The sequence below is a fragment of the Mixophyes fleayi genome, chromosome 6, assembly GCF_038048845.1.
Source record: "Mixophyes fleayi isolate aMixFle1 chromosome 6, aMixFle1.hap1, whole genome shotgun sequence".
Classification (NCBI taxonomy): Eukaryota; Metazoa; Chordata; class Amphibia; order Anura; family Limnodynastidae; genus Mixophyes; species Mixophyes fleayi.
The window spans coordinates 8303314-8316733 of NC_134407.1; the positions used below are offsets into that span (position 1 = coordinate 8303314).

The 13420-nt window shown below is 40.3% G+C and overlaps 1 protein-coding gene across 8 annotated transcripts in view; it reads left to right on the top strand.

Moving 5' to 3' along the window:
- SORCS1 (sortilin related VPS10 domain containing receptor 1) overlaps positions 1 to 13420 on the top strand; it is a 459666-nt gene that overhangs the window by 376007 nt on the left and 70239 nt on the right. For all 8 annotated transcript variants that reach the window (XR_012693296.1, XM_075215731.1, XM_075215724.1 and 5 more), the window contains exons 19-21: positions 5310 to 5496; positions 10074 to 10207; positions 11946 to 12069. Coding sequence is in view for 7 of the 8 variants with exons in the window: in XM_075215731.1 (XP_075071832.1) it covers positions 5310 to 5496; positions 10074 to 10207; positions 11946 to 12069 (445 nt within the window). In the remaining variant the exon portion in view is untranslated. The remainder of the gene's footprint in view (positions 1 to 5309; positions 5497 to 10073; positions 10208 to 11945; positions 12070 to 13420) is intronic.

A 13420-nucleotide genomic window follows, 5' to 3' on the forward strand; every position in this document is an offset into this window, starting at 1 on the left:
TGCAGCTGGTTTTCTCTAGAATTTTGTGATCTTATATCTGTCATTAATCTTTAATAATACTGAAAACAAAACAATTTTATTTTTAACCTTGAGAAAGACGTTATTTACATCAGGTTAGAATTTGTTCAGTAGGAACATATTAAAACTAAACACTAAACTAAAACTATACTTGACAGTATAAGTCAAGTGGAATACGGCGATCTGTACTTTTTGTGCTTTGAGTGCTAAGCGGAGGGGCGATCTCCTTGTCCTCACAGCTGCTAGTTGTGTTACGTGACTCACTAATCAATAACCAATTACTGTACTCAGAAAGAGTAGCCTCAGATAATGAGGAACGTAATGGAGGAAATAAAGTTTAATGTGAAGACAGAAGTAGAATAGAATTTGTGTAGGAAAGGGGTGAAAACTGGAGATCAAGGAAATTAGACTAAAGTATGAATCAAAACAGACTATATAGAGACATAGGCAAACCGAGGAGGGGTTTCCTAGTACCTGTAAACCCCCCTCTAAGCTTGGGGCACTGTACAATTGAGGTGGCTTGACCCTGACCCTGTTTGACACTGCTCTGCTTGAAAAGGGAGAGCAGCATGCACCTGACAGTAGTGCACACAGCATTGCTCATGTATATTATAGGGATAGGAAGAGTTGGAGAGCAGCCAAGCACTGTCTAAAATTATAGCCACTTCCCCATGCATGCTGGTCACGCCCACTGGCGGCGTGGTGTGGAAACCCCCCTCTACAAATCCTGCGTTTGCCCCTGAGAGATTCACTTACTCGCAGATCCAAACTGACTAACACAACAATATGGATGCTACTTGCTATTCTTAATACGACAAATCATGGACATTGCCATATTGGAAATTATATTCATATAATCAGTTATAGTCTTCCATTTTTATGAATTGTCCTACTTCCCTAGTAGACTGATTGAGCTGACCCAGTTCCATTTTTCCTTCTTGATTCCATGTCAGTGTTTTGTTCTCACTGACTGGTCCAAGCGGGACCGTAGATTTGTACAGTGACCAGTTCATGTTTTGTTGTCCACCTTCCACTGTCTCTCCTCATTCTAACACCGGTATCTGCACTGAAATACCAATCACCATTGGCTGCTTTAATATTGGTGGCTGATAATACTTTTGTCTTACAAACACCACACACTGTCCCCACCAGCAGCTGTAAGGCCCGGTACACACTTCATAAAATTTCTCCCGATGTGATATCCTTAACGATTCTACCAACTATTAAAACAAAAAAGAAAAACTCCCGATAAGCAGCCGATTCCTGTGTACACACTATACACGTTTTACACCATTTATCATCAGATCTGTGCTCTTCATCTGTCATAACCATCGGCTGAAAAGATGGTGACTCTGCACCCTCCATAGAGATCTATGAACACTGCCGGTCCTGAGTACGTACACACTGCAGGATTGGTACGACATTTTTGAGTGAGATTTTTAGTTGTTAGTCCGGTTTAAAAATTAAATGAAACGATACGATGTGCTTTGGAACGATAATAGTTAGAGCGTACACACTAATGCGATATCAGGCAGAAAGGTCGTTTATCATTTGATTGGCCTGATAATTGGGTAAAAACACTGTAGTGTGTACTCAGCCGAATTGTTATACTGCTATATCTTATGTTAGTATTATCTAGAAATGCTCAGGCTCGTTTTCCCGAGAACCGTACACACCCGAACTCAGCAGATCTGAGTACCGAGTCGAGCCGGCTCGATTATTTTGCGCACCCTCAGAATTTAAAACGAGGCAAAACTTCATTGTTATGTTGTCGGATCTCGGCTCTCACGAGCTTTGGATTCTATAAGTACCGCCCTCTATGACGATCCAGCGCCATTTCACAGAGGGACACAGAAGGGGTAGCACAGTTCTTCACAGTCTGTAGAGCAGTTGGGCAGCGTCATAGGTAGAAAAGAAAGAGGAGGGGTAGCAGTGTTCTTCAAAGTCTCCAGTGACATTCAGGAGATCTCCATTGCTCCATTGCTAATTGTCATTGCTGAAATAGAAATAATTAATAGGTCTGGCAGACTTTGTGATCTAAATCTCTGCAAATGACTTGAGATTAGTGCTATTGAGGTTAATAATAATGAAGGGGGGAAAAATGCAAAAATATGTGATTTTAGCAAAAAAAAAAATAGGAATTTTGGGAAAAAAATAGGGATCCAAAACCAAAACCAAAACACGCAAGGGCGGTTTTGCCAAAACCAAAACACGAAGTTAATCCAGATCCAAAACCAAAACCAGTCAGTGAACATCTCTAGTATTATCTATCGTCTCATTAAAATAAATTAACTAAAAAATTAACTATTGTGTGATATCTGCCTGAATCTGTAGAAGATGCATTACTAATCCATTCTTTGCCATCTCACATCTAGTTATCTCTTGATGTAACAATGAATATAATCTATTTAATAACACTCACAATTAGACAGGTGAAAGAATCTCATAATTTATCTGGTTTTATCCACATTGCGGTTTCCAAATAAATTGTGGATTAAAATGCGTTCACTTTATAGAGGTTTTCAAAAGCCATATAATAGTATGTCCCACTGACTTTACTATTGTATGGCTTTCGTAATATTTTATTCAGCTAAGAAAGCTTCTGGGTAATGCATAGAAGATCTTTAAGTCGCTGCTTTATCCGCTGGATGTGACAGGCTCACACCGACAAGTCATTTCCATCTACAGAAGCCTACTTCATCCTCACTAAGACTCCCCAGTGCAGGATAGGATTTTCCGGTCAGTGGTTGAAGTGCTATAGAAAGAGCTTCATGGGAGTATTGAGAAGAAAAACAGTTTTCAATCTATTCCCCAGAGACAATGTGCAAATAAGCCACTGTGAACAAAGGAACAAATATATATATATATATATATATATATATATATATATATATATATATATATATATATATATATATATACATATACATGCCTGTTGCCTACATGAATAATGATGTTCTATCTGTGTGGCCTGTGTATAGCTTTGACTAATATAACATATTTATTGATTAACTCATTAAATATCAGGTTATCAATGTATTATAAAAATAAATATAACATGAACATCAAAACAAACATAGACAAAGATATACATTTGTTTAATTATCTGTAATAATATACATTTAATTGAAGTCATTTGAAATATTACCATGTCCGATAAGAAAGTTCACCGTCTTATGATTGTATTTTGTTCTGAAATACTATTTAACTGACTGATTAATACCCACAATATTGCCAGCTTCCTAGTCCTGCTTTATTCTAAGACACTTTATTTATGGAAACAGGCAAAAAAATAAAAAAGAAACAGTAACAATTTTAGCACCAAAAAATAACATTTGGCTTTTGCAGGAATATAAAGGGGCTGCAATAATCAATAGCGAGACAAGGGAACAAATCTATAATTTTTACGATTAATAAAGATTTCTTTTCCCATATCTACACTCAAGTTGGAACACATTGTGCCAGGGGGAAAAGCAATCTCTGGTCCTGACAACCCGTGTGCATTAACAATAATAAAAGAGGGAACTTATTATTTCATATTGACATTCATGCGCAGAAATTCTTTATTATTTCTCCTGCAAACATATAAAATGTCCCTCCGCATTGCTGCAGCATTAAACAGAGAAGAGCCGAGAATAAAACCGAGTGTGACTAGGTCTGGATTACATGCAAGGTTCAGAAAAATGTAAGACATATGGGGCTCATTCACAGATGGCCGCATTTGCGCTAAGAACATATGTAGCTAGAGACACACGTAATAAAATAATATTGACTTCAAAAAGTCGAGTTGGACGCATGTGAAGATGCATCGAGTTCCCAAACAGTAGCGTGTGCACCAGATGTATGTCATATGCAACTTGTATGTGTACTTAGGCTGCATGATAATGTAGATATAACCTAGAGATGCCACTTGACAGTATTAGTAGAACATGCTAAAGTCACAAGGAGTAAATGGTGACTAAATAGCTCTGCCGATCGTCACCATCATCATTGTGTGTAGTATCACCAGACCTCAAGCACCGTCGGAAATTACGCCTCCTAAGTGAAGCATTCGAGCATGCATCCATGTCTAATTGTGTTGAAATTACATGAACACGCACTTACTGCTTGCCCACCCCTCCTTGCCCCCATTTTGGCTCTCCAGTCGAGAGGCATCTCAAGTCGAAGATAAGTAAAATCTTCATATGGACATATGAGTTTGCTTTTGTTGTATATATTAGTTATATTAGGACAGAACCTCTTCATTAAGCGGTAACACTTCCTTTTATGCTCATTCTGGAACCTTTTTCTCATTTGACTCCATGAAGATGACAAAGAAAATTAATTCCCAACACACTGTATCACCTCCCACTTTGTCGCTTATCTATTCAACCCTATTCACCCACAAATAAGCCATCGCTATCGCCTGTTGGGCATTTCAGTCTTAACTGACATCTGTAATCTTTCCCTCTCCAATGCTATCTTTCCATCTTTATTCAAGACATTGCAGAAACTTTCATTCACGCACTCAGAATCTCCCACATTGGCTATTGCAATTCCCTTCTTACTGGTTATCCCCTAACCAGACTCACACTCTTTCAATCTTTTTTTTCAGTTTTTTTGTTGCAATGTGTGTTGGACAGTATATTCCTTTCTACGTTCATCTCCCTTTTAATCCATATGTTCCTTCCTTGTTTCTTGCTCCCTGCATTAGTTTCGTCCTTCCTTCCTCTTCCATTGAATTAGCTTAATTTCCTACCTTAATTCCTTATCTTTCTCCACTCTCCCTTCCTTTCCCCTCCCGATCCTCCTCTCTCACCCTTCCCTTAACTTCCAACTTAGGTTCCGAACAGCTTTTTCTGGCCTTGAGAGGAATGTGCATAATTGCTACTGTTCAAAATTGACTTCAGCTATAATGAGTATCTCCACTTCTGAACATGAGAAGTTAATACCTATAATTTCACCTACTTATGTACTGTATAAAATTAGATTTTAGTGGATGGTTTTGCTTGGCACTGAACAAAGGATATCTATATTTTAGCTCCTTGACCTCTAAGCTTACAGAGAAAGCAAATGCTGCTACTATTAATGTCTTAACACCTTTTGAATTGTACAAGATGAACAACACTCGTCCACTTATAGTACTAAATGTGTATTATTGGCTTAATGAGCTAAGAAACATGGAGTTATTAGCACAAATAAAAGATAACATTAACAAACACAAAATGGCTTTGTACATTACTTACTCTGTTTTAGTTCAGGTTGGTGTTCTCCCGTTAAAGTAATTTGTTTATATTTTTCACCTTATTTAGGGAGATATTCAGAGAACGAACATTCAGGTCGAGTTTGGGGACGGTATCGCTGCTTCCTACGCTAATCTTAGCGCAACAGAGGATGGAATTAAACACGTCTATCAGAATGTTGGCATCTTCCGAGTGCTGGTAACGGTGGACAACAATTTGGGCTCGGACACTGCCGTTCTTTACCTGCACATAACAGGTATGTATGAACCCTCAAGTTGAAAAATTGCAAACTTCTCCATATATGATACTCCATAATTAAAGTGACGCAAACTGATTAATAGTTGTCTAAAAAATGTCTACTGTGACTAAAGGGTGAGAGTAGGAGATGCTCAATTGAAGCATCAATAAGGATATCCAACTGCATGTATCTTGGGGTCCATCAAAGAGCTGATGTGATTGGGCAGAGAGGCTGAAGGGTCCAGGCATGAAGCATAGATCCCTGGGGACCTTCATAAACCCAACGAGTGTTCTAGGGATGATATTACATATCCAACAAGTTTCAGTCACCCTACAAATTCTCAAGGAGACATCTACCCTGAAGACCTGGGCATACAGCTGTCCTATATTCAAGAACAACCTTCTGATAAGATAAAAGGTAGATATCTTCCTTCCAGCAGAAGGCTTCATCCATTAGCATGCTCATAGCCAAAATAACAAACCCAAATGCTACCAAAATACCACAGGGAGCTCATCCCAAAGGTTGTATCTGCTGCCAGAAAAGGAAACTGGTGCCAATTGCCCACCAGTAGGTGGGTTATATATCTTCAAAGGCTTTCATGCCTTGACATTGGTGATGTATTGTAACACATTTCATGTAATTGATGAAACATTGTGAAATACTTGCTCAGTTTAGCCATGGTTCAGTCAGGTGAGTGTGGAGACATGGGAACTGTCTTTATTTCAGATGGCAATTTTGTGTCTAGAGTTGTGTTATTAAATTACTCTGAGCATGTTTGAAAATTTCTCTGTCGAGGAGCAACAATGAGGACCAGAATGGATCCCATTAGAGTATAGTACAATTCCCAAGTCCATTTCTACTTTGTAAAAGACTGAAATTTTGCACCAGATTTGAGTTGTTGTTGATCAGGTATCTTCCTGTACTTTTAAAGGGACTCCTTTCACGTTTCTATGTTGTACTTTGGCGGAGAATCGCGTAAGGTACACTAGGAACAGCGGCAGGCTGGGCTGGGGGGCAGGAGGGATTCTGTCCCCTGGGCCGGTCCCATAGTAGGTTACCTTGGGCTGGGTCACTGGACCACCTGCATTTTGTTCCCCTTTAAAATGTTCCTAATAGGCTGCTGAGTCAAGTCTTGGCTCTCAGGCTGAACTTTGCCAGTCCTTCCATGACTACGAACAATGTAATGAAAAGTTTCAGACACACAAAGTAACGTGACAAAGTGACAACGTCTAATGGAGTCAAAATGGCAGCTGTGGTGGGTCGGAGGTGGGAATGGTGGAGGAAGAGGAAGTGGAAAGAGGGGAGGGGTGCTGGGTAAAAGGGCTAATGTTGGTGAAAGTGGTGAATGGGATACTTTAGAGGGGAAATGGAGGTATAGAGTGTGATAAGGTGGTAGGCTAGAAAGGGGTTGTAGGAGGAAAGAGGTAGGGGGTAGTAGGAGAGGGGTTGGAGTGGCAGAGGGAGGGGGGCAGAGGTGTAGTAGGTCAGGTAGTAGGTAAGGAAGTATGGGTAGAAGATGCAAGTGAACAAGTGTGACTAGAAGGACTTTGTGTAGCCAAATATAGTAATAAAGTTTGCATTTTGCAGATAGGTGTGTAGATGTTAAAGGATATAGTAAGACATCATAGAAGCTTTAGATGGTTACAGTATAATTAGAACAATATGTGTGGAAAAAGCAGAATACTGATAGGATGTGAAATAAGATATTGAAAGAAATATAAGTGAATAAAAGTAAAAGAAAGATGAACAAAGTAAAAAAAGATTTTCAAACTGTATGTAGATAGCAGCATCAGAACCTTACGCGTTTCGCTAGTGGTTTGTGGCTTCTTTAGTAGTTTCTTCAAAATAAATCTGTAAAGGTCTCAAAAAATAATTTACAATTAAGGGGATGAGAGGTACTGCCTGAGAGTCCATATTCAAAGACAATAAGATGGTAATTTTTCATTCAACCCGAATGCTGAAATCAGCAATATCCTCAACCAGGCTGAGATGGCAGAAACTGAAGTTACATCAACACTGATGGATATAGACTACCTGAAGATGGAACTGCAGGAGGTACAGACAATCAGTGGCTGCATTGCTGTACGAATCAGCAACTACAAGTCCAGAGACTGCAGTCACAATGGGAATTCTGTGTAGATATGTGAGTAAGCCTCACCAAAGATATTGGAACACGATGAGAAGAGTCAATGTAATATCTTAAACAGACTGAAGAGATGGTGCTGGTGACTCCAGCGATTGCAAGTTAAGCAGAGGTTACATGTTCAAATTAAGGGACAACCCAACCTTCCGGGCGAGCTATTAGCAGGTGTCCATTGCATTATCATTTAAAGAAACAGAATACTTTGCAGCAGCTGTTAGAGGTTCTTGGAGAGCCAACAAAGCCACCAATAGTCATATATGAAGACTACCAAGAATCACTCATATTGATGTCTGACACCTCCCCCTATGTGACCTAGTGGAATGTGATGTGTTTGTGTTTTTATACTGTGATACTGACAAGGTGAAAACTTTGACGAAGCCGCATCAAAGATCCAAGCTTGAAAAACTCAGAACCAAGATGGGACTAACATGATAAGGTCATGTCTAGTGGGGAGCAGGAACACGGCTATTCATGTTATCATTCCTACATATACTGTACGTGTTTTTGTTAAATTATTAAATTGTTAATGAAGTGTCAGCTGGTTACTACACAACACATGTAGTGTACAAAGCAGCAACGGGATATAGATCAATAACATACTGTAAGCAGTAATTTGATAGTTCTGGCACTGGGGGGGATGTGTTGGCTCCAAACACCCATAATCCCGTGAACCTCTGCCTACCTATAATATTATTAAAGGGTTCCTAGCCATTTAATCCTATGTTTGACGCAAATGACTGCACAGTAAAATCTCTGGGTAAAAACCCAGAGTCTTTATTATAAAAGAGTCTTCGCCATCATTTGGTTGACAAAGGAAACTTAACAAGGCAAAAAGCTGGTAACTCTTAAATTGCTGCTATAAGGGTTCCTCTGTGCCCCATGTTCCTCTGTGACTATGTTCTCTGCCCCAGAAGAGACAAAAAGCCACAGTGGCCTAGCTGCAGTGCTTCATAACTTGCTTTAATTATATAATTACACTGCTGCTGTCGGGATCCAATTTCATTGACTACTGCGGCCCGTAACTTGCCAGGGGAGCTTGAAAAGTGCTGTGACCACACACATCACATGATCTGTGCCTCTTGCCAGCCAGCCAGGAGGAGGTCAATTAATTATTATTTTTATTCCATCCCTCACCCTGGACCAAAGTGGTCACTGATTGGCTGGTGATTCCAGAGAGTTTATTGTGTTATATAACTAGACATGTAATTGTTGCCTATTTATACTTTTCAGAACTGTTCTGTGAAATATTCACCTCCTTCTGCATTTGGCTGGAAAGTATATTTTTCCGCAAGTGCTCATGAAATGGTTTTGATCCATGCCTTTTAAAGTAGGAAAGACAAAGTTTCCTCTCCATTTCAGAGATTCATCTTGTGCCGGAGATCTTTACTATATATAGAAATGATAGATATTTTATTTATTCACATATTGTATTTTAGTTGCGCGTATGGCGAGCATAGCCCACACGGCACGTTCTGCAAAGGTAGCATTTCTCTTTCTGTTGCAAACTTTTAAAAAGTCCTGATCTGCAAGAATGTGTTGACGTTGCTCTGATTTGGAGCCAGGCAGTGCCCCCTACTGTTCTCGATAAATAATTCATCACATGCTCCTGACTCACTTTCCATGCAATATGCTTTGTTTGCAGGTCTGCATTAATGTGAACACTGCAGGGTTCTCTCTCATTAGATTATTAATACCCTTAAACCCTAGGTATTCATTAGCTTTGTGAAAGCATTTAACAGTGGACATTTGACTGGGTTAAATGATAAAAAAAAAATCACTTTATCTGGTTCAGCCTTTGATGTTTTCATTATTTTTTTTAACCATAGTTGACTACAATCAGTACATTTACTGACTGATGTAAATGCCAAATTTGTAGCCGTGGAAATTATAAAGATCAGTAAAAAATAAGATTACCTTTAGACACTATCCAACTTCACTGTGACATAATGTCTTTATTTCCACTCCTTGAACCCTTTGTCCTCTTTGTTTGTTTTTGACACATTAAGGAATTACATTAATAACATGTCACAAAAATATCTGTCAGTAAATATCTATAGCACTGTAAGTAAGAAATATAGGGTGAGGTGTGGGCAACCATAATTTGCCTTAATAACAGGAAACAACCCTATAAAGACGCAATATACTGACGCAGTTTTATCAAGGTTGTTAAGTAATTAGTATTTTCTACTTAAACGACCTGTAAGACACACACAATATTTGCACTGTCTGTAATTCCTCAGATGATCAGCAGAGGGCACTAGTGTTACACATTTAAACAGAATACTGTAATTTCTCCTTATTAAAGACACATAAGCCTCTTTCTGGGTATAGTTTCACGCACACACTTCTGCAGGCGTTGTCTTCCTGCTGTCATATCAGATATTCTCTCCCAGCTGTGGGGTTTTTATCATGAAGAAATTAGAGTGACATACAGTGGTCTTTGTTTTCACAGCCCCTCTGGAGCACATTCACCTGGTCGTCCCTTTCGTCACCACGAAGAACAAGGAGGTCAACGCGTCGGTGGTTCTGTGGCCGAGCAACGTGGGGACCCTCACCTACGTCTGGTGGCTTGGAAATAACAGTGAGGTGCATTCAACCTTCTACTTGGTGCTGTTAGTAAAAAAAAAGAGTCCAGAATAGTTTATTTGGTGTCACTAGAGAGCCCTGTTTTCCAGAATTTCTCCTGATATAAACCTGGAACCTGTGGGCAACAACCTTTGGTTGCCTTAAGCTCCGCCCCATGAGTAGCCACACCTCTTTTATCTGTAATATTAATATAATGCCTCATTGACATACAGAAGGATCAAAAGTGTATTCGGACTGATGGGATGATCCAGCAGCAGATTGTGCCATTAGCATAAATAAATCTTGCTCAATCTGTATAAATTGTGCAGAGAAATGGCCGCTTATAGCTCTATTTGCTAAATACAGCTCTGTCTCTCTCACATGTAGGGAAAGCAGGAATGGGGAGCATGGAACAGCTAGTCTCCTCCAAACTAAGCAAAACAAACGTTCCCTGTATTAATATATTCCTCCTTTTCCTCCTTCTCCTATACTAAACATCTATGATAATTCATAATAGATCAAGCAAAGCAATTATGCATAATTACTATGTATCATATAGGGGAGCGAGTCTTGGGGTGTAAGATTACATAGTTGGTCATACAGTTTCCAGGGAAAAAGTCTGAATAGCTTGGATTGGCCATAAAAGTTTATACTTAGGGGTCCATTTAACAAACAGCTGTTTTCTCTGGAGATTGCAGGACTCACAATCTATGGAGACGTTAGCAAAGGAGAAAACAGCGCAGGTTTACTAGGTGACAAGTGAAATAATTACACAACCTGTGGATCTGATACAATGTATCAGTCAGTAATGACTGCACCTGTAGGAGATGTGGAAAACCTGCCCTGTTAGGGGGCAATGAGGACTGGGTTTGGGAAAGTCTGTCCTATGGGTTCTAGTGAAATTGGAAATTATATATCGCTGCGTAATAATAAATAGACCCCGACATCTCTTACAGTAATGTTTTCGCAGCCATTTCTCATGATTGGAATAGATGAAGAAAAGAACAAAGTTCTATATTAATATAAAACAAATTGAAGGGATTTCCATCTTAAACATTATTTTGCTGTAGCCTGAAAACTTTCGTTCTGTTTGGTACTTGATAAATGATGTGAAAACTGATTTAATGAAAGCAGCTTTGGAACCTGAACAGCAAGAGATTTGTTTATCTGAAACCAGTGGTCGGTTTGAGTCCGACAGGTTCTCAAAGTGACTAAAAATAAGTCAGTTGTACACAGTACGGCTGTAATGAAGAACTTTGCTGGTTTGGCTGCCAATGTCCAGTGTTTAGATGCAGAGTCCGTCTCTAACGCCAGTCTGAGTCTCCTGAAATCCCTGCTGTTGCCCCCGGGACGCTGACGCTGCCCATTGATTGGTTAAGAAACCAAAGACATGTTTACCTCTATGTATCATTTCTGTGAGGTCCCAAAGTTCTCTGTATTATATTTTCTCGAGATTGCTGGAAGCTGTGTTCGCCTCTCTTATCTCTGTTATAATGAGCGGCATATCCTCTCTCCAGCAAACGGGCGCACGCCGTGTAGTGGAACATCAATTCTTTCCCTGCCATACAATGTTTTTTATAGAAGATAAGAGCTCCGGTCCCAGGGCTGCCTTCTGAGCCACTGTGTGGAAACGGCTGTTAGGCCAATATAATACATTGCTTTAATCTTTACTTATGAAATGTCTGGCATGGTTTGCCATCAGGTAACTCAGCCCTAATCCCAGATTCTTGGCGTTGTTTTTCTCATCCTCTCTTTGCAGCCTCTCGTCAAGCTGGATAGAAGCATCTCCTTCACCTTCGCCGCGGAGGGGATGAACAGCATCACGGTACAGGTGGCCGCAGGCAACTCCATCCTCCAGGACACAAAGACGGTGGCGGTGTACGGTGAGCCGGTCCGGGTCCTACGTACCTCCTCCTCCTCGGTGCAGCGTTAGGATGAGTCTAACATTTCACAAATTGTTCAGTTTGTACTAGAGAGAGGAGAATCATTCTCATGTTTTGACTTTGGTTTTGTTTCCAAAACCATGACAGGGGCAAACGCAGGATTTGTAGAGGGGGGTTTCCACACCACGCCGCCAGTGGGCGTGACCAGCATGCATGGGGGCGTAGCTATAATATTAGACAGTGCTTGGCTGCTCTCCAATTCTTCCTATCCCCATAATATACATGGGCAATGCTGCGTGCACTACTGTTAGGTGCACACAGCTCTCCCTTTTCAAGCAGAGCCGTGTGAAGCTGGGGCAGGGACCAGCCACCTCAATTATACAGTGTCCCAGGCTTGGATGGGAGTTTCCAGGCACAAGGAAACCCCCCTCGGTTTGCCTATGCATGGTTACGCTTGTTGTTGATTTTAGCTACCGAACATTGATAGAAGCTATTTAAGGACCTTTCCTATCCTCGCTCTATTATTTAAAGTCTAATGGTTGACCTCTGTCTAGGGCACAGTTGTTTCCATTCAGTGGTGGGACTACAGTCACTGCAGGGAGTGCAGCCCCTGGAGTTGAAGGGGCCCAGCAATTGCCGGTCCTCCCTGCTGAGGCTTCCACGCTGTTCTTCTGAGCATGTAGGGGGCTGGTGCATGCGTAGTGAAGCCTTTAAGTGGGGATCATTCAGAAATCAATTGGTGCATAACTTAATCTCCTGGTTTCCCTGTCCTTCTGAGAAGGTATTTTGCATGAAAAAAAGCTAATAAAGTCACCTCAATATACTGTCTAACACATGATTTCCCAAACCCAGTCCTCAAGACCCCTAACAGTGCAGGTTTTCCAGATCTCCTTGTTGGAGCACAGGTGCAGTCATTACTGACTGATACATTGTAACAGATCCACAGGTGGTGTAATTATTTCACTTGTCACCTTGAAAACCTGTGATGTTCGGGGGCCCTGAGGACAGGGTTTGGGAAACACTGGTCTGATCTCACATTTGAACTGCCCTATTAATTGAGCCAAATACTAATACTATACTATATACTGCTTGTATATCCTGGTGCTAATTTGTGTAATGCAACTTTCCATTAAATCCGATAATACCTACAATTTAACTTGTGTGCATGACTAATTGGATAATTACCTACAAGCAGTAAATAATACTGCAGAGCATAATGGTTGGAGTTCACCTACTTTGCTAAATGCTATATATTTACATTTATAGCTTGTAAATAATTGTCTACAGTCACTGTTTAAAATCCCATGGCGGAGAAGGAGGAGGAGGAACAGATAAAACATATTATTCCCTT